Source organism: Strongylocentrotus purpuratus, unplaced genomic scaffold, assembly GCF_000002235.5.
Source record: "Strongylocentrotus purpuratus isolate Spur 01 unplaced genomic scaffold, Spur_5.0 spur5_scaffold_15, whole genome shotgun sequence".
Taxonomy (NCBI): Eukaryota; Metazoa; Echinodermata; class Echinoidea; order Camarodonta; family Strongylocentrotidae; genus Strongylocentrotus; species Strongylocentrotus purpuratus.
In genome coordinates this window covers 33,478,355-33,500,930 of record NW_022145600.1, presented here as the reverse complement: position 1 = coordinate 33,500,930, position 22,576 = coordinate 33,478,355, and the positions used below count along the sequence as shown (strand labels likewise).

The window sequence follows — 22,576 nt, the reverse complement described above, 5'->3', positions numbered from 1 at the left end:
CACTATGCGCGAACGCTGAGCAAAATATCTAAAGCTTATTTCTCAAGCTCGAGTTTCAAGTTTCGAGGTCAAGTCTCGAGTTAATGAAGATGCGATTTGTAACTTCCGGATTATTTCCTAAATCAGAAATAGCAGGCTATTTGGCAACCTCGAGCTGATGAAGACAGGACTTTCACCTCACTCCTTCGGCTCATTAAATTAGCAGAGCCCTCGATCAAGGACAATATACTGGGAAAATGAATTGAGTCAGACGAGAATTGGGAAATGTCTGGCGTTCCTGCACGTAGGCATACATACATGCTTAGAGATTACCAAGTTCAATTTGGGTTGGGTGCAATTGAGGTAAAAGAGAGGTTAATGTTTCAGTCTAGTAATACAGCAGGATTACATGATTAGCTTCCCAGTACATGTACATGATTGTTATTCAAAATTGCATTATAGTTATTCATGAGAAAATGCACATTTCTTTTCATTTTCATATTTATTATTTAAAACAACAACAACAAACAAACAAACAAACTTCTGAGACAGCTTACATGTATATGTAGGCCAGGGATTCATAAAACCATAAATCATTAAATTTCAGAACCCAACTATCAAGCGGGTAGAATTGTCAAACCAATTTATGGAGCACAAATTGTTAGTTACACAATTACTTTTGTTTAATCATGTTGTCATAGAAAATGTACTTCACAAAGAAGATGAAATTTTTGGTAATCCACACTTTCGAGTCTAGTTTGTCCAATTCTAACACCTCAATATCACCTTGATCTGACAGGTATTGAGGCAAAACAAATTGTTTGTTATTTCAAGAACAAAGTCCAGCTTCCAAGGTGGTTTGACCTTCCACATCATAAAAAACAGGGACATTGTTTGAATTGAGGGGGGGGGGGGGGGGGGGGGGGAGTAACATCCTTCACAATTTTGTTGCCTAATCCATATTTTTATGTTGGCTCATTAAAAATAATCTAAAGAGAAAGAGAGACAGAGACAGAGACAGAGAGAGACAGAGAGAGACAGAGAGAGACAGAGATAGCGAGAGAGTGAGTGAAGAAAGAAAAACAAAAGTTCAATTGATGTCTGACTCTGAGTGTCTGTCTTCCTAAGTTACACAGGAAAAGCACTACACGATCACAATATTTTGAAAGGGGAGAGTATGGGCAACTTGGCACCTTGCAAAATTAAATACAAGTTTATGTTACAAACACAAGAATAAACTTTGTAGAAATACCCCTTGCCCAGCCTTCCCTATATCATGTAGACATCAAAATATTGGAAGTATTCCAACTTCATTGAATCACAATATACTTAAATGATCTCTGAACCTCTTTTACATTGATTAGTCATTGATATCTGTGGCCTGTGGGATGAACCTTGCAGTATTTATTACATGACGCATGTCTGTTTACACGTCAACAATGTTGCACTTCAAAGTTCAAACCCTGACTTACAAAAACAACAGCAATAACAAAACAAAGTGAAGTTTTAAAGTACTGCATGTATTGCAGGAAAAATCAGCACTGTGGGATCATTCTCATGTCTTTGTATAATTCTACATCTACATGTACATGTAGATATATAGTAGGCCTAAATGAAAGCCTACACAAATCTTCATTTACGTAGTTTCTAAATTGTCTTTTATATTTTGATTTAGAAGAACAACATTATTTGTTGGTGAACGGATTATTGGCACAATTTTAGCAAGGGGAAGGGACTGATGTCTCTTGTTTTTAGAATTTGCAAATGAGAAGACATTTTGACATTTCACATAATGAAAATATAGTGCACTCATCAAAATACATTATTTTAGTTATCAAACCTACAAATCAACCATCTCCCTGCAAAAATGTGAGGTGGCAATTGCCCAAATATTAGTAGTTTCAAGTTTGGGGCTCCAGCCCCCACCCCACCTAATATGCCTAGCCCTATGCATGCATTTACATAGACAATCAAAATATTCAAGTTACATGTATATGTTGAAGTCACAAGTACATTCTGAATGACAATTGGTAGCAAAACATACGTTTCTTGATTTTTAAAGCTAATTTCAATAAAAGTAAAGATAGCCTCTTCCTCTCCTAAAAATAACTTTTGAGGTTAAAATAATATGTCTGTCTAACCAAAGAGTTCAGTTTCTAAAATTTGAAACAGGCCTCAAACTTGGCGGGTGATATTTGATCCTGTGCCAATTAGCAGGGAATAAACTAGGATTACTAGATTGACACAAGGCAGAGTCTATTTAAAAGACTTTGTCTAATGATATACAAAAATAAGTTTAAGAATTACATGAATGTTTACCTGAATATGACAGCCACAGGTATTAAGGATTTTTTGTGAAGAGAAATAGTGTGGTTGATCACATAAAACATATTGTGTCTGGTAATAATTACACCTGTACCCTAGAAGAAAGTATTAAAATAAACTGATCTTATTTCCAAGTTTCTTAGATCCTATTACATGTATAAACATCAAATACATTTATGAAAATTATCCCAACAAACGGAAATGGATATAATCATCTTAATCCTTACTCACACTTTATCTATGAGTATTAATGAGTTGGTTAAATAAAAGGATTACAGTACATGGTTATCTCCACAGTGTGATTCATTATGGCTAATTATCACACAATGTTAGCTTTATCACTTTGCTTCCGAATACATGTACATGATCCAATCTTTAATGAACTTGAAAATTATTGAAGGTTTAGTCAGATCAATGCCATATGCAACCATACTCTTAGGCAATCATAAAGGACAAGCAGTTGAGGCTTACAGTATGGCTCAAAATCAATGGCAAGTTGTATATCCATTAGTAGAACAATGGAGGATGGGGTACAAATTTCCTAGATTTCCTAGGTGTAACATTATAATGGGGGGGGGGGGGGGGGGGGGTGAAAACTGTAACTTTTGAAGAAAGCCAGGCATCCAACAAATCAACGTTGCTTTGTCTTTCCCCATTTAGTTTCCTTCTCGCCAGACAGGTTTACAGATGATTTGCCCATTATTGTTTAACAGTTGAATTTTCAGTACCACTACATTTGCTGAAATACCATACTATCTTTGAAATTGATACCCACCTTCCTTCCTGTAAGCCCTCCCTGGATGTAAATCAACACCCCTATTATGACATCATCACTACATGTAACTAATAGCTAATCAAACATTACCTACATCATATCATAAAAAGATTCATCACTATTGTCATCAACTGTCCCAATTACCATGCCACCATGAAATATCAAACACCATCTCGAATGGAAGACATCATTATCTTGAACACCATAACATAGCTGATCATTTTCACCATTACATCACCACAGCACCATCACAAGCAATAACAACGACAGCCACAAAAAAGTTTAAAAGAACACCAAACACAGCAACGGAAAAAACATTTCCATCCAACAACATCGTAATGATAATTTCCACTGTTATCCAAATGTCATCATTTCACACCATCATCATAGGGCTACTGTAGGCCAGAAAGGTGTTTCACAAAGATCCTAAGTCGAACTTAACTCTAAGTTGGACTTAAATTTAATGAGGAGCCATTTGTAGCCTTAAAATAAAATATATTCAAATAAATTCAACTATATTAGACTTTTCATAAATTACACATCAAGAACATGAAATCTCCTTGATAATTCATAGAAAATATGAATGATTTAACATTTTGTGCCTTTAAAAATAAATTTAACAAAATATTTTCAAAGATGCTAACGGCTTTCCATAATTTTTAAGTCCAATTTAGAGATAAGTTCAACTTGGGATCTTTGTGAAACACCCCCAGGTAGACATCTTTGATACCAACCTTCCTCCCTGTGAGCCTTCCCTGGATGTTGACCTGCTTTCCCTCTGTGCCTCCATCAACAGTTTCTCCATGTTGGTACCGAACTGGACGCCCCCGTGTCTGCCGTTCCCGGACCCCGTGCTGTATGGGGTGCTGGACCCTCCGTTACCTCCTCCCCCTCCTCCGGATTCAAGGTTTAGGAAGGATTCATTGACGCCCCCGTGTTGGGCATATTGGAGTTCCACCCATGATTCTAGGAGGGAAAAAAGAACAAAGTAATAACATAAATAGTTATGGTCACTTTGATTAGGTATATTTTGTTGGCTGAAGTTATTTAATGAAAACGAAGCATAATTATGCAAAAGAAATATACAACAGGCAAGAACAGTGACTTTGGCCAAAAAATATAACACCCTGAAATGCTGTTTTAACTTCTATGCCAATGTAATTAATGCTCAAACTTGCCTTCAATTTTTAAATTGTATTAATTGCAGGTTCAATAATAAAAGTTCATATTATAGAGAAAAGACAAGCTACTACATTACTTAGTCACCAAATGACTTTAACTATCAATGCAAGATACATAACTTTCATAGTTTAAGTGTCAACTTTGAAGAAGAAAAAATACATGTACTGACACAATCACTCATAATAAATATGTATCATCACAGATAAATGCATATTATAGAAAATGTTAAAGGTAAAGACCAGTTATGGTCATGCGATTGCATTGTGAAAGAAACGTTGTGGAATCGATCAGAAAAGGTTGATCATCTAGCATCTAGCATCTGCAAGGTTCTAGAATCATCAAAATGATAAGAAATTTGGCCCATTCTTCGTAAAGTTACAAGCACTATACACAGAAAGATGTATATGGGACTACCCTATATCTCTCACAGACCATGAGAGAAACAAATTTACCAAATACAGTGTATATGAATTAATAGGGGGTTTCCCGGCAAATTTGTTATTATCATGTATTAGTCAAAACATATTCTTTCACATGATTGGTAATGAGAGCTTCCGTTTCATTTTTTAAAATTGGGGCGTTTCCAATACTGGTCTTTACCTTTAAATTTACAATTCAAGTATTCAACATGAACTTGTATGCCTGCATGCACTTATCAACAAATCAGCCTTGTGTTATCAGTACACAATGAACAATGACAGGAAATTTCCTGAAAACAAAAATAAAGGGTTGCATGGTCATATACATGGTCTACAGTCAAAACAATAAATTTGGTCTATCCAGAAAAGGAGTGGTGCTTATAAAGCTCAACCATCATGTTCATGATCCATCATCTCTAATTTCTTCCTCTTTTTCTTTTTACATTTGGACTTATGTTATCATCATCATTTACTACCAGACGGTTATTTCTGTGAAATTCTGTCTACTCTAGATCTAGCTCTAGTACTGACTTCACATGTACTAACTAGCAGTGTGTGGTTAAAGAAGCTTAAAATAAAAGGATATTATAAAATGGCTCTAGTATTTTAAGCATCGTGATTGGTCAATACGCGTCACATGACATTGAAAAAAATTTGATGCAAGCACGATTTTGCAGAAATGAGTGCAGAAAAAGCGCAGTAAAAAGTTATATTGCACGGTGCGTACGCGTGACCATGGAGATCCAGTGCGCGCGCGTACGTGTAGTACGCGCTCCCTCGAGTTGCATTGCAATTATTATAGGCTACGCGTAGCTAATATTGTACGCTCCACCATGATCCCCAGCGCAACGTACGCGTAGCTAGCTCTAGCTCTAGCTAGCTAGCTAGAGCGGCCAGCGCGCGGGGTATTATTAAAAAGCAAATTTTTATTTTACTTTTGCCTTGGATTTAGGCCTGTTTTGACTTTTGGATTTTATAATGAAGCCAGGAATTTCAGCTGTCTGATGTAGACTCGTCTCTAGACCCACTGTATGGATTTTATTTTTAATCAAGGCAATGAATCCCATTGACTTTTTGGTAAGCCTGCAACTGCAAGGTCTTAGTCTAATTAGAAGTAGAACCAACATAACTCTAGATCTAGATCTAGATCGAACTCTCGTAGACTCTAACTTATTAGATCTAAAGTTTCGTTTTTGCTATTTGTGTCGCTATTTTATAAAACAAATAACGCACTTGACCCTGTTGTGCAAAACGTAAATGCAGTAAACGCTCGGTTTCTTCAGATGGTTCGCACTGTCAACTCGCCGCAAGCGGCTCGTTGCACAGAGCGGCACCAATCTAAAAAAACCTCGCGCGTACTGCATTCACCGCTATTGCACTCTGGGACGTGCGTTATTTGTATACTAAATGACACACACTTTCTTGCTGGCAGATGCGAGGAACAAAGCAAAGCTACATCAACAATGAATTAATGCTATAGGGCCTACGGACTATTTGGCTTTAGCTCAGCTCAGTGAGCACACGGCGGCAATATGGCCTTTACAATGCTCGTAAAATAAACGGAGGCCATACAGTACACTGTACGACACCGGCCGCCGCCGGGTAGCGCAGACGCACATCAACAAATCAACTCGATTCAAGCAAGGAATACAATGTTACGAAATTCATGAAAAGTCACGACTGAATAATAAATGCTGGACGACCATACCATTAAGAGAATCATCTTTTTCACTCCTAGGTGTAGAAGTCATCTTGAAAACGTTGTTTCCCTCTGAAATATGTGCTATGTTTTGATCGGTTTCTGATCCCAGCTGCAAAACTCATACGATTATTGTTTACGTGTGACGTTTCGTGTTTTGCTTCCGTATTGTGACCGGGGAACCTGACCTATTAAGATCGAGGGTAAAATATTTTCATTTGATGTATAGAAAAATATATTATTAGGCCAAAACTAGTATATTTTTCTCCTAACAAACCTAAAAATTAATTATTTATTCAATAATAACATCACACGATTAAGTTTAATCACCGAATAGCTGGAAATGACATTCTCATATAGAAAAATGGGACTCATGTATTCCAAGTATTGGGTACCCCCCTCATAAAGGATTGTCAATACAATGACGCACATGCGCGCATGCAATGTAAAAGGTCGGAACAACCCCCCCCCCCCCCCCCTCCAACAACAATGCTGGTCACCATTATGTACCAATATTTGGCTCGCATGATTTCAATTTTTTTTTTTGGGGGGGGGGGGGGGGGGGAGGGGGGGGGGGATAGACATAAACAAAAATTTCGCATCACCCCCCCCCCCCTTCCTACATGCAGGCCCCGCTGTACGTTTTTCAAAGTGGGTGTGGGAGGCTCAAGTATTTACGATCAGGTAGCGTAAATTGGCATGGGGTCTAGGGGCGGAGCCACCGAAAGCTCAGGGGTATGGGCATATTACGGTCAAACGAGCATGATATTTTCCCCTTATTCATGACACTGGCATGTCACTAATTGCGTGGCGTCCAGAGGGCTGAGCCCCCGGAAGCTCAGGGATTTTAGGCATTAAATTACCGTCAGATGAGGTCCCCTGGTGGGGTCGAGAGGGCGAAGCCCCCGGAAGCTCAGGGGTTTTAGGCATTTAATTACGGTCAGATGAGCATATTTTGATACCTTATTTGTGACACTGGCAGGACATTAATTTGCGTGGGGTCCAGGGTCGGACCCCCTAGAAGCTCAGGGCTTTTAGGCATTTTATAACGGTCAGATAGGCATTCAGAGGCCCTCCTTAGGGCCCCTGGTATAGGGTTGAGGGGGCGGAGCCTCCGTAAGCTCAGGGTTTTAAGGCATTTAGTTACGGTCAGATGAACATAATTATTTTGATACCTTATTTTGTGACACATGGCACACTAATTGGCGTGAGGTCCAGGGGGCGGAGCCCCCAAAAGCTCAGGGGTTGTAGGCATTAAATTACTGTTAGATTAGCATCCAGGGTCCGCCTTAGGGCCCTAGGTGGGGTCCAGGGGGGGGGGGGGGGCAGAGCCACCGGAAGTTCAGGTGTTTTAGGCATTTAAATACGGTCAGATGAGCATATTTTGATGCTCGAGGCCCTCGAGCCCAGCCTTTTCGCGGGCCCTGAGATGTAGGCTTCTAAATAAGCATATTTCTTGCCTGACTGTATATTTAGGAATTTGTCATTTTCCAACAAACGCTTAAAAAGATTTACTCAAAAGTGAGGAAAAAGTGAGGAAAATTATGTTATTTCGGCAACATTATTCTGTAATCAGCGGTATTTAGCGGTATTTGGGGTGGAGAAAACTGTCCCCCCCCCCGATTTACACTTTGTTGGCGGGAAAAATCGCAACTGATCTCCTCTACCTTTCTAATATCTTTTTTCCCCTTTCCCTTTCTCTCCTCTTTCCCTTTCCCTTCACATCCTTCTCTCTCTCTTTTAGGTTTGCTGGGGGGATAGGGAAGGCTAGGGCCTTTCGCAACTGATATACCCCTTCTTTTCTTTTCTTCTTCCTGTTATTTTCCATCCCTTTATCTCCTCGTTTCCTGTTTTTTCCCTTTCTTTCCTTCTTTCTATTGATGGGGGAGGCAAGGCCTTTTCTGCCCCCCCCCGATCTCCTTCCCCCTTTTCTTTTCTTCTTCCTCTTCTTTCTTTCCCTTGCTCTCCTCTTTCCCTTTCCCTTATTTTCCTTCTCTCTCTTCTCTCTCTCTCCTTCTCTCTTTCTCTTTCTTTGTTGTTGTTGTTTTTATTTCCGAAATCAGATAAAAATATTATACATAGTAAAATATACAAAATGAAATATTTATACATGTACATGTACATAGACAAAAATCGGTGGAAAGCCCAATCCAGCAGAGTTCATAGAACACTACTGTTCTTCCTTGGGGCCCTTACGCTACAATATTAACATAAAAGCGACATAAAGCAGAATAGAAACAAAACATAAATACAAGTTACCAAAGTAACAAAATTCAAAAATAATATCATACGCACACACACACACACGGTTATGCAAAAATCATTTGAGTTTAATGAAGTGTGTTAAGAAAAATTATCAGTTATTAGGGTATATGGAAGGATGTTAATGTAGTTAAATTTCGGATGTATTCTGGTAGTAGGTTATATTGTATCGCCTCCCTATAATGTTCTTTTGCAATTATTTGAATTCGGTTTAGAGAGATCTAGATTTCGGGACGAGCGAAATTAGTAATTATACGTGCAATATTTGATATTATTTGACATATAAGACGGAGTGTAATTATTCAATATCGTAAAAATCATAGTATACAGTCATGCTTTTTGTAACGGCAGTCTAGAAAGTCCCAATTTAGAATATCATGAGCATGTTGATTGGATGTATGAGAATAAGGATTTACTTTCAATATCACACGCCCCGTTTTGAAGCTTTTGTAAAAGTGAAAGGGATGATTTAGTTGAGGGCAGGAGGGGGGCAATGCCCCCTCGCCCCCTGGATCCGCGCCTGATTGCATGTAATATGGACTATTAACTTTTACATGTATTTTCTGCTTTTGCTTTGAATTTATCATGTCTCGAATTAATTAGGCCTAATGTTTAATTTTTTCAGAACCTGCATGCATATTTACGTTTACATTTCGTATTTTACCTGTGTTTGTTTTATATTTATCATCATATTCTGACTCCTTGTAGCTATACGTACGAGGGCTAGATATCCCACCCAAAATGAAAACAAAAACAAATCTCCCATGGCTCAATGATATCAGAGTCCCGCCAAAATATTTGGATGGTAAGTCTGTAGATTATAGATATACATGAGTTTCATGCCTAGAATATAATGATTGGGGAGGATGGGGGTTAATCCCGGCCCCCACTCAGTGTTATTTAGGGTACGCATATGCGTGTTCCAACCGACCCCCCCTTTTCAGCAAAAGTCCGGTGTGTAAAGTCAATACGGCTCGACCTTTTTCTTTTGTATACGAGCCTTTTTCCGCACCCCCCCCCCCCCTTTTCAGCAAAAGTCCGGTGTGTAAAGTCAATACGGCTCGACCTTTTTCTTTTGTTACGAAAAGGACATTTTGGCAACACGCATGCGGTCATTTTGAAACCTGAGTGGGGGGGCCGGGGGGTTAATGGGGCCGAGCCCCACAATAAGTATTGGGGGCGGCTCAATGATATCTGAGCCCCACTTAAAATATTTGGGGGCAATGGTATTTGAACCCCACCAAAAAATTGGGGGGGGGGGGGGCTCAATGATATCTGAGCCCCCCAATTTTTGGGGGCGCCCCCGGTTCCTAAGCCTGTGTTAAAACACTCGGTTTACTCCATCAAATCACAACTCGAGAGTATGAAGAATACACCTATGAAACTACATGCGGCCTAGAATATATTTTGGGAATTCGACCCGCCCCCCTCCCGTATGTTGGCCTACATTTTGCAAATAAAAGCATATCAATTCCTTTCATAGCAAAAGCGCTCCTCACAATTTCTGTAAATTTGGCAGTTTAACGCTACGCGTAACGCCTTGACCGGACTGTGCGGTATCTGTGCAGTTCTGTGTGTAGAGAGGTCGGGCTGTATTCATTATTTCTTGGGGGTGCATAAATTGCTCTAATTATACGTACGCGTGTAATGCGCAAGTTTATTGTGACGGCACTAAACCCATCCCACTCATTGTTCCCCTATTTTCATAATGGTACTGACCCAATGAAATGTAGTGCATGCAGTGCGCTCGTACGCGCTGCGCTGCGTGTGTGTACATGTACTGTACTTATGCATGTTCAGTTATATGTGTATGCATTACGTACATGCATACAGGGCTAGCTGGCACAAAACCCTGGGTCGGGCTTCTAAAATGGGACATGAAGCATGATTTGACATGAAAATTGACGGAGCTAAAAATGAATCAATCAAAATGAAATTTATATGTATGAAAAGCTTACGTATCATATGTCATTGTCTGTGATTGAGGATTTACAAATTTGACGCAAAACGCGTTGCTGCAAAGTTAAAGATTGGTTTATTGAAAGGCAATCGAGCACAGTGCGACCGATCCATTGACATTGTGTATGAGAGAGTAATTTTTTAAAAATGGATTGTAAAGTTCAACGTCAAAGTGACGGAGGTTTTCTTTCAAGTAAGGGCATGGTTTTACATGGAATGTAAAGGAAATGTTTCCTTCTTCTCATATCTCGATTGAGGATATTATTCTCAATTTCGATTTTTAATGGTAAAGAAAAGTGTAAAAAGATGTCGAGAATTTTACCATATGTCATGTAATATAAAATGCGCGCGGGTCGGTTGATCTCCCAAAAGGAGCGCGAAGGAATTGATATGAAAAATCATAAATGAGATAACATAGTCACCAGGCATAAAACTCTTTACTTGCATTACAATCATGCCGTTGTCAAAATCTGCCGGACGGATTAGATTCAGATCTAATGGTCATCTCACTTTTTAATGAGCAATCTGTAATAAATATCAATGTCATGTCCATAATAGACTTGAAATTTTGCAAAATAATCATTTACAGGTGGCCATTCATTTTTGTTGTTAAGTTTACAACCAGAAGATAACATTCAGTGTAAATTGAGTAGCTGTTTATTTATTGCCCTGTGAATATTATATGCCAAGGTTCTATGGTCAATTACCCCTTGGGCAATCACCCCCGACCAATTATACCAAGCGGTACAATAATTACCCCCAAGGACGATTACCCCCCCCCCCCCCCCGAGGACAACCACCCCCAAGGAAATTACCCCCTGAAAAATTATCCTCTACAGGACAATTATTCCCCCCCCCCCCTGGACAATAACCCCCAGAGGACAATTACCCCCACCCCCTGAAAATGATCTCCCCCTAAAAATTACTTAACTTATTATCGGGGTAGCTGGTTGCCCGGGGGGGGGGGGGTGGGGGGTCATTGTCCTATATACCACGGTACAAAAAGTTGGGTGATGACCTCGGCACACAGTAACTGTTTAGCTGACCTCAGCTCAGCACACAGTTCCTTTCTTATCTTATCAGCTGTAGTGAGTGTGTATTGCTGCTGAAGGGACAGGGCTGCGGATCGCGACCGGGATCGGAGGATTGTGCCGCGCCGGCCCGCCCGCACTGCACCGGCACCGCAGATCGCATACCGGCGTAGCTTTTTGCTTGGGGATGAGGAGCAATCAAATTTAAGACATTAGCTCTTCGAAACAATTGCTTAAGAGTTCTTCAGGTCTAATTGACATCTTGACATATATTGTTGACTAATGCTGGAAACATGACGTCTAACGGGGTCATATCTCAGCGAGCCGAAAACATATTTTCGTTTGAATTCCCGTTAAAAAACTTGTTTGGGAAAATGGCGAGCAATCCATTTCATCCTGAAGATAACAAGAATGTGAGTATCTATTGTAGTATTGGCAAACTTATTGATGAACCTAGATATAGATCTATGCCTAAAGCTATAGCAAAGTAAAACAATTGGTTGATTAATGAGTGAACCAATCTTTAGGCATAGATCTAGGTCTAGATCTAGATCTAGAGTCTAGATCTATCATCTACTAGATTTCTTTTTCTTCTTCTTCTACTTCTAGGACTAGGTCTACGTCTAGACTAATTCTATAGACCCTACATGCAAATTTTAACCAATACCACATTATTTTTTATTCAACTCTTATAAAACGTCATAATAAATTGCGAGTCAAAATGGAAAGGCATGCCAATGGAAATTCACAGCGTTTAATTTAATTTACTTCTGTTTCTATTTTTTTCTTCTTTTTACTTTGTATGATTGCCCAACATAGTAAAAAACATTCAAGGAGGGATAAAAATTGATAATTTGCAAGGGGTGTACGTATTCCCTTTAAGTTGCAACAACAGAATGATGACGCTTTAGTATCTTAGGATCAAAATACATGATACATCCCTCCTATGTAAGTTTCAATAGCATTAATTTTGTAGTAAAATGACCTGGAGTCTAAGTTCTAACCTTCTCTTCTTTTGTTGCAGGGTATCATTAATCTGTCTACAGCGTACAATGAAGCAGTGAAAGACCTCATCACTGAAAAGGTAAAATAAAATCTTTGATTTAGAGTTTAATATATATGGTTCCTTGTGCGACCTTCACTTGAATGGCGAGAAAAAGTATGTCTGTATTCATTGCTATTCAGTATTCTTAGATTACGTAACCAAAAAAAGCAGCCCCCCCCCCCCCCAAAAAAAATATATAGAAAGGGGGTGGGGAGATAGGGAATCGTACAAGGAAAGAAATGTCCCTATTAAAAAGCCCCATATCACACCCTTCCCCTAATAGACCAGTTCACGGTTAGCACATCACTGCAATGACCCCGAATATCCACAGATCTTCAAAACATGAAGACGTCCCACTTTGTACATTTTGAAATAATCACTCCTACAGCGATATATAGATAACCTTTGTTTCCCCTTTTCAAAGAATACTTCCACCTGTGTATCATGGAGTTCATTGAATGTGCATGAATGAATAATGATCACATAACTTTCATGAGCACGCATCCAGTATAACGTCTCAGTGTATTTCAAAATTTGTTCTGCAATGACCTTTATCTGCTCATGCTCAGACTGCAACCGTGAACTGGCTTATTAGTTGACTTGTTAATAATTTGCATAATATTATAATCAAGTTAGTCAGTACTCCCCCCCCCCCCCCCCAGTAGTGACAGGTCCCCCTCAGTGACCAATGACAGGACCCATGCTACTCACCTAGATATGAAATTGATCTTGTTGTTGCAACTTATGCATAATATGTGGTCTCCTACATGTGCATACAAGAGTTTTGCTCCTTGGTAAATGTGATTAAAAAAGTGATTTCCAGCAATTTCCCCCCTCCCTTATTTTGCTGATCTTAGCAAGTCACTTAATATGTAATAAATCAGAACTACTTTAAAACAGTTTCTCTTGCAGTGCAATTCCATAATCGTAACTTAATAATCATAACATAATCATAACATAATCATAACCAAATCATAACCTAAACCATTTGTTCTTCTCGTTTGTCACTGTAGTTCAACCAGCAGGATTTACAGAAATGGGACTCGTCAATGCTTCCCTATCCCTTGCACTGTGGGGGTGCTCCTCGCCTTCGTAAAGCGATAGCAGACTTCCTGTCCAGTCAGACCAATGCTGCAGAACCTGTTGACCCAGAGAAGGTTTGTGTTTGTTATTTTTTTCATGTTTGGGGTTTATATTGTACAATTGCAAACAATAACCAGTTCGGGTAACATATATGGGGGGTGTTTCATAAAGTTTTTCCTGATGTTTTAACAAAGTGTGACTATATTTCCAGTAACCTCAATTAAATTATGGCAAAAAATATACATTGCATTAAAAATATTTGTTATAATAAGAATGTTAAACTTTAGTTGATGCAGTTAAAAAATGATTGAGCATCCCATTGGCTTTTTATATTTAAGTCATTCTTAAAGTCGTACGTAACTTTACGAACAGCTTTATGAAACACGCCCCTGGTCACACCAGCGATCCCTGTAAGGAGAGAGTCTCAAAAGGGCCGATCTTATTGTTTGCTGCTGCTCTGATGATGTTACGTATCACTAATCTAAACCCCTGAAAAGAAGTTTGGAAACTCAAGTATGACCAATTTTATCTCTCTTGTCGTGGCATAATCGCTATGTTTAGTAAAAGTAGAAGTATGTTTATTACTTCTTAAAATGCAACCCATTGGTTAATCTTTTAAAACTTTTACTTTACTTTACTTTTGATGTAATTGTGCTCTTATGAATTCATTATTTACACTTGTGTTGCGTTTTAGTCATACCCTTCTCTGTGTGGTATGCATTATTAAAGAACCGAGTGTTACGATGAATGTTATTATCAAAATGTTTACTTTATCTCTTCAGATGAGTATCATGTGTGGAGTAACACCTATACTGAACGTGATGGCATTTATACTGTGCAACCCTGAAGGTGAGTCGATCACCTAACCCAGGCTTCTAGCTCAGCAGAAAAGTAGTTACCCTTGGTCCACACCAAATAGCTTTGTGGCTTCCCAGGGACTGAGTCAAGAAGACATAAACAATTTTTGGGGTTTCGAATATCCATGTCCTAAAGTGGCTGAAGTATGGCTTTGGGAGGACAAGAACAACTTCATTTTTTTCAATTTTATTATCAAAGAATAGTGGATACCAACTCTATTGCTTCTTTCTTTAAAGGATTTTTTATTTTGGTTTATAGAAGAAAAACAAAACAGATTGAGATGATGGGGATGGTCGAAACAATTCAATTTTTATCTTTTGTTGCATGATAGCATCCCATTGTTGCTATGCTAGCATGAATATTTCTGTAGTATGTGCATTTAGGTTTTAGCCTTTTCAGCATTTCCCCAAACCTAGCCTCCAAAGTACCCCCCCCCCCCCAAAAAAAAAAAAAAAATGAATAAAAATAATAATAATTAACCCTGACCCCATGTAACACTGAGCAGTAGCCTAGCAACAGTGGAATGTCATCTTGAATATCGCCAAACATGAATATACATGTAATATTTCAATAATCATACATGTGTATAAATTTGTAAATTCAAACAATGTTTAATTATGACATGAAATATTATACATGAACCTTGTGATGCAGTTGATTCTTTATCATCCTGAGTTTAGTAATTTAATTGTTTTAAAATTTTTATCATTCTTGCCTTTGACACTTTTCAGATACTATTTTGACCCCATCTCCCATGTATGGGGGCATACCACGAGATGTCATGTACCAGGCTGGAGTGAAGACATATCCAGTGTATCTAAGCAGTAAGGTATGTTTTAGTACCCCCCCTTCCCCCTCCCCCTCCCCACCCTCCTCATACTTCATGCCCTTCTGCCTACATTATACATATATCACATGCTCCGGCATTCAATATAAAAAAGTATGTGAACCATCTAATTCAGAATTTCCTGGGTGATGTTATAATTCACAAAGGCTGTAGGACAACGTTGTATGTGATGGCATGAGGAGGATTCATACAGCACTGTGTCAAAGTCCTAGACCTCTAAATCTTGTAAAAAATATGTCATGTCGATCTTCTTCCTTCCCCCTTTTCCCTTTTCCTTCTTTTATCTGTTTTCCTTCTCCTTGTCGTTTCGTGGTTGTTTGTCTTTTTGTAATATTGTCTAGCGTTTTCCAAGTCTTCGTAGGCAAAATTTGAAACAATAATATTTTTTTCTGGGGGGGGGGGGGGAGGGGGGAGGGGGGAGGGGGGAGGGGGGGGGGTCCACAAACTACAAGCACTTCTTTTTAGTGGATCCCCCCATTTCCTCAGAAAATTAAGAATTTCTTGTAATAATGGTATTATGTGCAAAGTGTATTTGTATAGTTACCAGAAAAAATTATGTGTAATATCTTTGGTTATCTTTCTGTTGGAAATCAAATAAATATGAATGAATGAATACCGTATTTGATCATTTCAGTTTTATTCTCTTTCAAGGCAGAACCAGACGGCAGAGAACCATATGAGATGACTGTACCACTTCTTGAATCAGCTCTGGAAAAAGCTAAACAAGAGGTAGATAAACATACACATTATATCTTCAATAATCTGTAATGTTCACCATTGAACCATTAGGTCAAACTTAAATCAGAGCCCAGTTCATGAAACTCATTATCAATAACAAGCGTCACATTTGTTTAGTAAATTTGCTTTCAGCCAATCAGGTGTGACAATTTCATTAGCTTATAACAGGGATTTTAACATGTTTAATATTGATAACAATTTTTATGAAATGGCCCTGGAGTTTGTGAAGGCTTAAAAAAAAAACTAATACAGTGACACCTGTATATACATGTAAAGACAGCTCAAGGCAAAGGAGACAAAAAAAGTGGTCTTTACAGGCAGGTTTTTATTATTATTTATTAATTTTTTTTTTTTTTTTAGTTGCAATTTTTTTTCTTCATACTGTAGCCCTTGCTAGGAAAGGAGGAATTTAATGCTAGCTAGGTGTGTGCATTGGTGTCAAGAGAAAACACGTATCTAAATTGAGCTCAATTGATTTTCAATTGGAAATGTTTGAACAGTGTCTCTGTCTCTCTGATGCCAATTGATGTACAAACAAAATCAGAATTGTTTTTATGTTATCATAGTCATGTTGATGTGTTGCCAATTTGAGGTTCTCGTAAAGTGTTGATATTGTACATTATTCTTGATAGGGTCACAAAGTGAAAGCGCTTATCCTGGTCAACCCATACAATCCGCTGGGAACTGTGTACACCAGAGATCAAGTTATGGAATACCTCAAGTTTTGCCACAAGTATGTTCTTCGTTAAAATTCAATTAGAAAGTTATGATTTCATGTTTGAGATGAATGAAAGCATCATCAAGCGGTTGTGTAATTGTTCTTGTAGATTAAAAGGAATTGATGATTCTTTTTTTATTCTAACAATCGAATATGTTAGACTCAAATTGAAGGTATCAGCAAAACTGTTTCACTATAAATGTGCTTGTACATGAAAAAGAAATAGTAAATCTTCAATATTAAAAGTTTTTAGAATTTTTTCCTGTGTGCTAAAAACTTTGTTTTACGTAAACCACAAAACAAGTCTTGGTATGGATCTGGATTGAATGACTACTAATATATTTTTCTTGATCTGATTATATGGTTTAATGCCTAAATAAAATATTACAGGTATTTCAAAACACTGACTCTTTTAAAGAGATAATTCATTGATAGTTGATCTTACTCTTTTTACAGATAAGATAAACTTCTATTGCTGTTTCCCCTCCCTTCCATTAATTTTACAGGCATAATCTACATTGTGTTGTAGATGAGATTTACGGGTGCAGCATCTTTGATGACTCTGTCAAGAATTCCAGTATATTCACCTTTAATCCTGATGATCTACCAGACAAGAACAGGACACACGTCTTATGGGGAATGGCAAAGGTTGCTCATTCTTCCTTGAATTTCATTGTAAACTACAACAGTTGTTCATTAATTCACCAATTTTTATTCTTCTTCTGTATGTTAGAAGTTCAATGTTGCTATACTAATATGAGTTTCACATGTTACTTTTATGTAGAGATATTGCTGGTTTAAATACACTCTCAGTCAACACAAAAGCAGCTTGTGAGGAGATGTCTTGACACACCCATACACACTTGCATAGTATAGATTTAAATCCCAGGAATGGTTTCGGTAAAGGCTCCACATTTGCTGCATCAGATTTCTTAGGTTTTAGTTGATAAAGAGCAAGATATTACCTGGGAGTGTTTCACAAAGATCCTAAGTTGGACTTAACAATTATGGAAAGCCGCTAGCATCTATGAAAATATTTTGTAAAAGTTATTTTAAAAGGCATAAAATGTTGATTCAAATCATTCATATTTACTATTATCAACGAGATTGCATGTTCTTGATAAGAAATTTATAAAAAGTCTAAAATACTTTTTTGCTTCTGTATACATTTTATTTTAAGGCTACAAATGGCTCTCCGTAATTTTTAAGTCAAACTTAGAGATAAGTTTGACCTAGGATCTTTGTGAAGCACCCCCCAGGAATCATATATTCCTTGCAGTTACTGTGAAGTGTGGTTCCAGCAATTGAGGAGTTTTTAATATTGTGAGGGTGCACAGCTCACAGGGTTTACTATATTGTCAATAAAAGGGGGTGGGAGCGATCATATCATATTTTCATATTCCATTCCCCTTCATCCTTTCCTCTTCTCTCTGTTTCCTCGTCTTTAACAATTTGTCCCCCCCCCCCCCCCTCTGATATGCAACCAGTTTGACCTACTTAATGTGTATTGGATTATTAAAACATTAGGGCTGTATGTGGTACAAAGCTTCATTACCAAATATCCTTTGCACTTTTCTTGCAGGATTTTGGAATGCCAGGAAGTCCTGTAGGAGTAGCATATACCTGGAACCCAACAGTCTTGGCTGCCCTGAATGGTTTAGTGGATTTCTACCAAGTACCTCTTTTCATCCAGACAGCAGTGACAAAAATACTGGAAGACAAGGGTAAAGATGCTTCATTTCTCTTTATGGGAGAAGGGTTAGGAAAGAGGATGCAATCATTGGAGAGATTGTTTCCCTTGCTAAGTGGTCAAATAGGAGTAATTTCAAGATATTTTAACTGGCTCATAATTTCTAATGAGGCTGTCAGCTTAAGTTTGTTTGGTTTCATTTTCCTTGATCATTTATTGATCTCTTCCCTTGGATATCCCCTGGATAAGAATTCATTTGTTTAGTCCCCAGTTTTTGCTGTACAGTAATATACCTGCAATATGATACTTCCTTCCTTACTCTCTGTAAAGAAATGAATGTCAGACAAAGTATTGTTGGTACAATGTCCGTTCAATGCCATGCAAGATCATTTCACAAATTATCACAGCTGCCAACCATTCCTATTTTGGAGGAATGATTCCTAGTCGTTGGCCTTCAACCCAATGTTATGAACCCTAGATTCTTATGTCTAAAAAAAACCTCTTTGATTTAAAAAGTATACAAAATAGACAGTATTGCTAACTTATGCTATGAAAGCTAGGTGTGAAATATGTTTTAGCTTTTGAATATATTTTATCCTAGGGCTACAAATGGCTCTCCACAAGTTTTAAGTCCAGTTTAGAGATAAGTTCAACTTAGGATCTTTGTGAAACACCCCCCCCCCCCCCCTGCAATGACATTTGCTTCCTTACGTCCTGTCATGAAATGAATAGCAATCAAAGTATTTTTTTTTGTACAAACAATGTCCATCCACTGTCATGCAAGACTATTTTACAAATTATGTATGTTGTTCCTTGCTTGTTTGTAATTTCAGAGTGGCTGAAATCGTATTTACCAACTCACAACAGCATGTTAGTTGAATCTGCCAACATCATGAAAGAGACTCTGGATGACCTTGGTGTACCTTATGTGAAACCTAGGGCTGGCTTATTCATTTGGGCTGACTTCAGAAAGGTATATTCTTACTATTTTTGGTTTCCAAACAATTTTCACAACGTTTTTCTTTCTGTTCTCGAATCTCCTATGTGCACCATAAAAGAGAATAAATTTTCAATAAATTATCAATTTATTATCAATTAGAGCTGTTGAAAAAATGTGTCAGATTCACTAAACAAAAGCCTAATTGAGGCAGCTCTGCTCTCTTATTGAGATAACTTCAATACCGGTATATTCAACTTCAACAATGTAGTGTATCGGTAGTGACCCAGCCTCAAAGATTAACAATCTAAGAATACTCTGTGTAGATGGATGTAAAGTTAGAAGTATGCTTTGAAGATTATTTAGAACTCTCTGTTTAATATAATAATGTTAATATCATGTTTTTGTATTGCGCATCTCACATTATGCTATGACATCCCTATCACATTGCTATGCACTTTCAAACGGCATTAGATATTATTGCCCCTTTTTTAGCTCCAGCTGCCATTATCAGTTACTTCCTTCTTTATTCATACAGTTCATCCCCAACGCAACCAAAGAATCTGAGATGGCCTTCGCTCTACATTGCCAAGACAACGGTATATCCATTGCCCCAGGATCAGCGTTCTATTACGACGAGTTCGGCTGGGCTAGAATCATCCATGCCCTGCCGAAATCCACCCTCATAGAAGGTAATTATACGAATAATAATATAACTTCCAACCACACCTATTTGGGAGGAATAATTCCTATTTTTTTGCCTTAAAAATGAAGGTGAAGTTGAGTTCTGGTCATGCGATTGCATTGTGAAAGAAACGGTGTGGAATCGACCAGAAAAGGTTGATCATCTAGCATATAAGAATTTGTGTGTATTGCAAGGTTCTGGAATCATCAAAATGATAAGAAATTAGGCCAAGTCTTGGTAAAGTTACAAACACTGTACGCAGAAAGATATATATAGGACTACACGAACACGTGGCGTAAAAATCCTACCCTCGAGTTATACAATGTTTCATGATATATTTAGAATATGAAGGCATTTGAAGAGCCATGCTTTTCAGGGAACATGTCTTATCTGATGTTCTTCCACACTTGCATAATAAGAATGATAACGCTCACAAATTATTTTTCACCTCTTCCCAGAACTCAACCTTCTCTTTAAGCTATTGCTATAAACCTTATATTCCTCTTTTTTTAAAATGAAAAACACTGTATACATACATGTAAAGCACACTTCATTCCTGATGTTGTTTTCGGAGATTCCTATCGTTTGCATTGGAAGGTTGGCAGGTACCGGTAGGTAATCATGATTACATTTATATATCACCTTTTCCAAAGGAAACGAGACACTGTCTTGTGATGTATATTCAAACCATGTAAAGGGATAGATGTATGTTTTCAGATGTTTTTAGACGTGTTCAAGAAGTTGTTGTTGGTTGCTCGTTTAACCTTAGCATGCGTATGCTTATAAGTAATCAACCCGACTTATAGCCTTAAGTCCTCTCCAATGGACTTGGTAATGAGGATTAATGCCGTACCAGAGGGCACTAGCGCATTGACTTGGTTTTGAACCCTGACCTCCCGTTTACAAGATCGCTGCTCTACCACTGAGCCATTGCGCCTCCCCTAACTAAAGTGCTAATTCCTTGAAAGTAGGAAGATATTTGCAACAGCTTTGGGTAATGGACTGGAAAGATAGAGAGTGACTTCCATGATTATATGTATCACTTTCATTCGTTAATCATCACAGAGTAAACTGTGTACCATGTGAAGAAATTAAAGAATTTCATTTTGTTTCTGATATACATCAATAAAAGTTGTCCCGATGGAATTTTGATTCCATCACCATGATATATTTAACAGAAAATGCAGTTTGCATTTCATAAATATATCCACAACAGATACTGACAAACTGATTTTCTTTTTTTGGTCTTTTTTTTAGCCATGAAGAGACTCAAAGCAGCATGTGAATCATTCCAAGGTTAAAGATCAACCATGCAAATTGACGACTATCAGAGGAGTTCAGTGTTTTCCATTCATTGGCAATAACAAAGACGGGAGTATCAGAGTTGGCCAGCGCTGAGTAATTTTCTGTCACCACCTATTCAGGTACATGTCATGGAAGATTTCTGAATGTTGCATTTTATGTGTGCAGGGCCGTACAGAATCACTGACCAGGCTACTACCCTGTGTAAAAAAAAAAAATGATTATATGTTTACAACAGTGAAGAAGGAATTGGACTGAAACTCAGAAAACCTAGTCTTGTATTGTGCCATTTTTAGTTGAAATGTGTGTTTACATTCACACATGTTGTCTGATCAAGTCGAATTCAAGTTTTGCTCTCACCCAACACCTTTTTAACATGGTTTCGAATATTGCAGCAGGCAAAATTCGCTCAGGAATTATTTGAAATACATTTAAATCTATATATCAGGACCACTCATGGGAGGCAAAAAAAGGGCGGTCTTTATGAGCAGGTTGTCTTTTATGTGCAGGTTTTTTTAATAAGAAACTCTTCCCAAGGAAAACAAGAAATGTGGTCTTTCTATACAGGTGGTCACTAAAGCAGGATTGACTGTTTGAAGATTTTGTGTAAAGTGTTTTTGCTACTTGGAAAAGTACATTGTCTACAAGACAGAGCCTAGGGTTTTTACTCGAATGTGACTCGTTTTTGTGGTAATATATACCGGTACACTGTATTGTGTGATGCAGGGTCTGTCTGCCATTATTTCATATTTAACAGTGAAAAGCTTTTCCTCTCGGGAATCTATATAAATCCTTGCTTACATACGGGTCATAACCAAATGTGATGTGCTATTAGATCGATTTTTTTAAGACTTTAGCTTTTTTATTTTTGTTCTACTTTGAGTCCTTAAAACAAGTATGCATAAAAAACACTGACCTGTGGAAATTATCTTATAGGTTTTTCAATTTCGATATGTTACCAAAGAAATTGCGATAATGAGCAATCAATATCATATCATGTATGAATCTAATATTCTTTATGTATGTATCTCTGGCTATATAG

General features: G+C 37.9%; 2 protein-coding genes across 3 annotated transcripts in view; one reads left to right on the top strand and one right to left on the bottom strand.

Annotated features, from left to right (window-relative positions):
- Nucleotides 1–6,539, bottom strand: part of LOC587188 (BCL2/adenovirus E1B 19 kDa protein-interacting protein 3) — a 12,537-nt gene extending 5,998 nt beyond the window's left edge. For both annotated transcript variants that reach the window (XM_786933.5, XM_011684861.2), the window contains exons 1-2: nt 6,389–6,539; nt 3,814–4,045 (exon numbers count right to left, since the gene is read on the bottom strand). In XM_786933.5, the coding sequence (XP_792026.4) occupies nt 3,814–4,045; nt 6,389–6,431 (275 nt within the window). In that variant the 5' untranslated portion in view covers nt 6,432–6,539. The remainder of the gene's footprint in view (nt 1–3,813; nt 4,046–6,388) is intronic.
- A 5,153-nt stretch (nt 6,540–11,692) lies between these two features.
- Nucleotides 11,693–21,591, top strand: LOC100889393 (probable inactive 1-aminocyclopropane-1-carboxylate synthase-like protein 2). The gene is made up of 12 exons (XM_030986255.1): nt 11,693–12,044; nt 12,656–12,715; nt 13,690–13,833; nt 14,542–14,608; nt 15,349–15,446; nt 16,116–16,193; nt 16,835–16,935; nt 17,427–17,568; nt 18,503–18,644; nt 19,444–19,583; nt 20,086–20,239; nt 21,490–21,591. The coding sequence occupies exons 1-12, from the start codon at nt 11,925–11,927 to the stop codon at nt 21,531–21,533; spliced, it is 1,290 nt and encodes a 429-aa protein (XP_030842115.1). The 5' UTR covers nt 11,693–11,924; the 3' UTR covers nt 21,534–21,591.
- Nucleotides 21,592–22,576: the final 985 nt, after the last annotated feature.

Excerpts from the sequence above, each read along its gene's own strand:
- LOC100889393 (XM_030986255.1), top strand. The coding sequence starts at position 11,925 with ATGACGTCTAACGGGGTCATATCTCAGCGAGCCGAAAACATATTTTCG. Across the intron at positions 14,609-15,348 it reads TATACTGTGCAACCCTGAAG|ATACTATTTTGACCCCATCT; the intron begins GTGAGTCGATCA and ends GACACTTTTCAG. Across the intron at positions 15,447-16,115 it reads CAGTGTATCTAAGCAGTAAG|GCAGAACCAGACGGCAGAGA; the intron begins GTATGTTTTAGT and ends TTCTCTTTCAAG.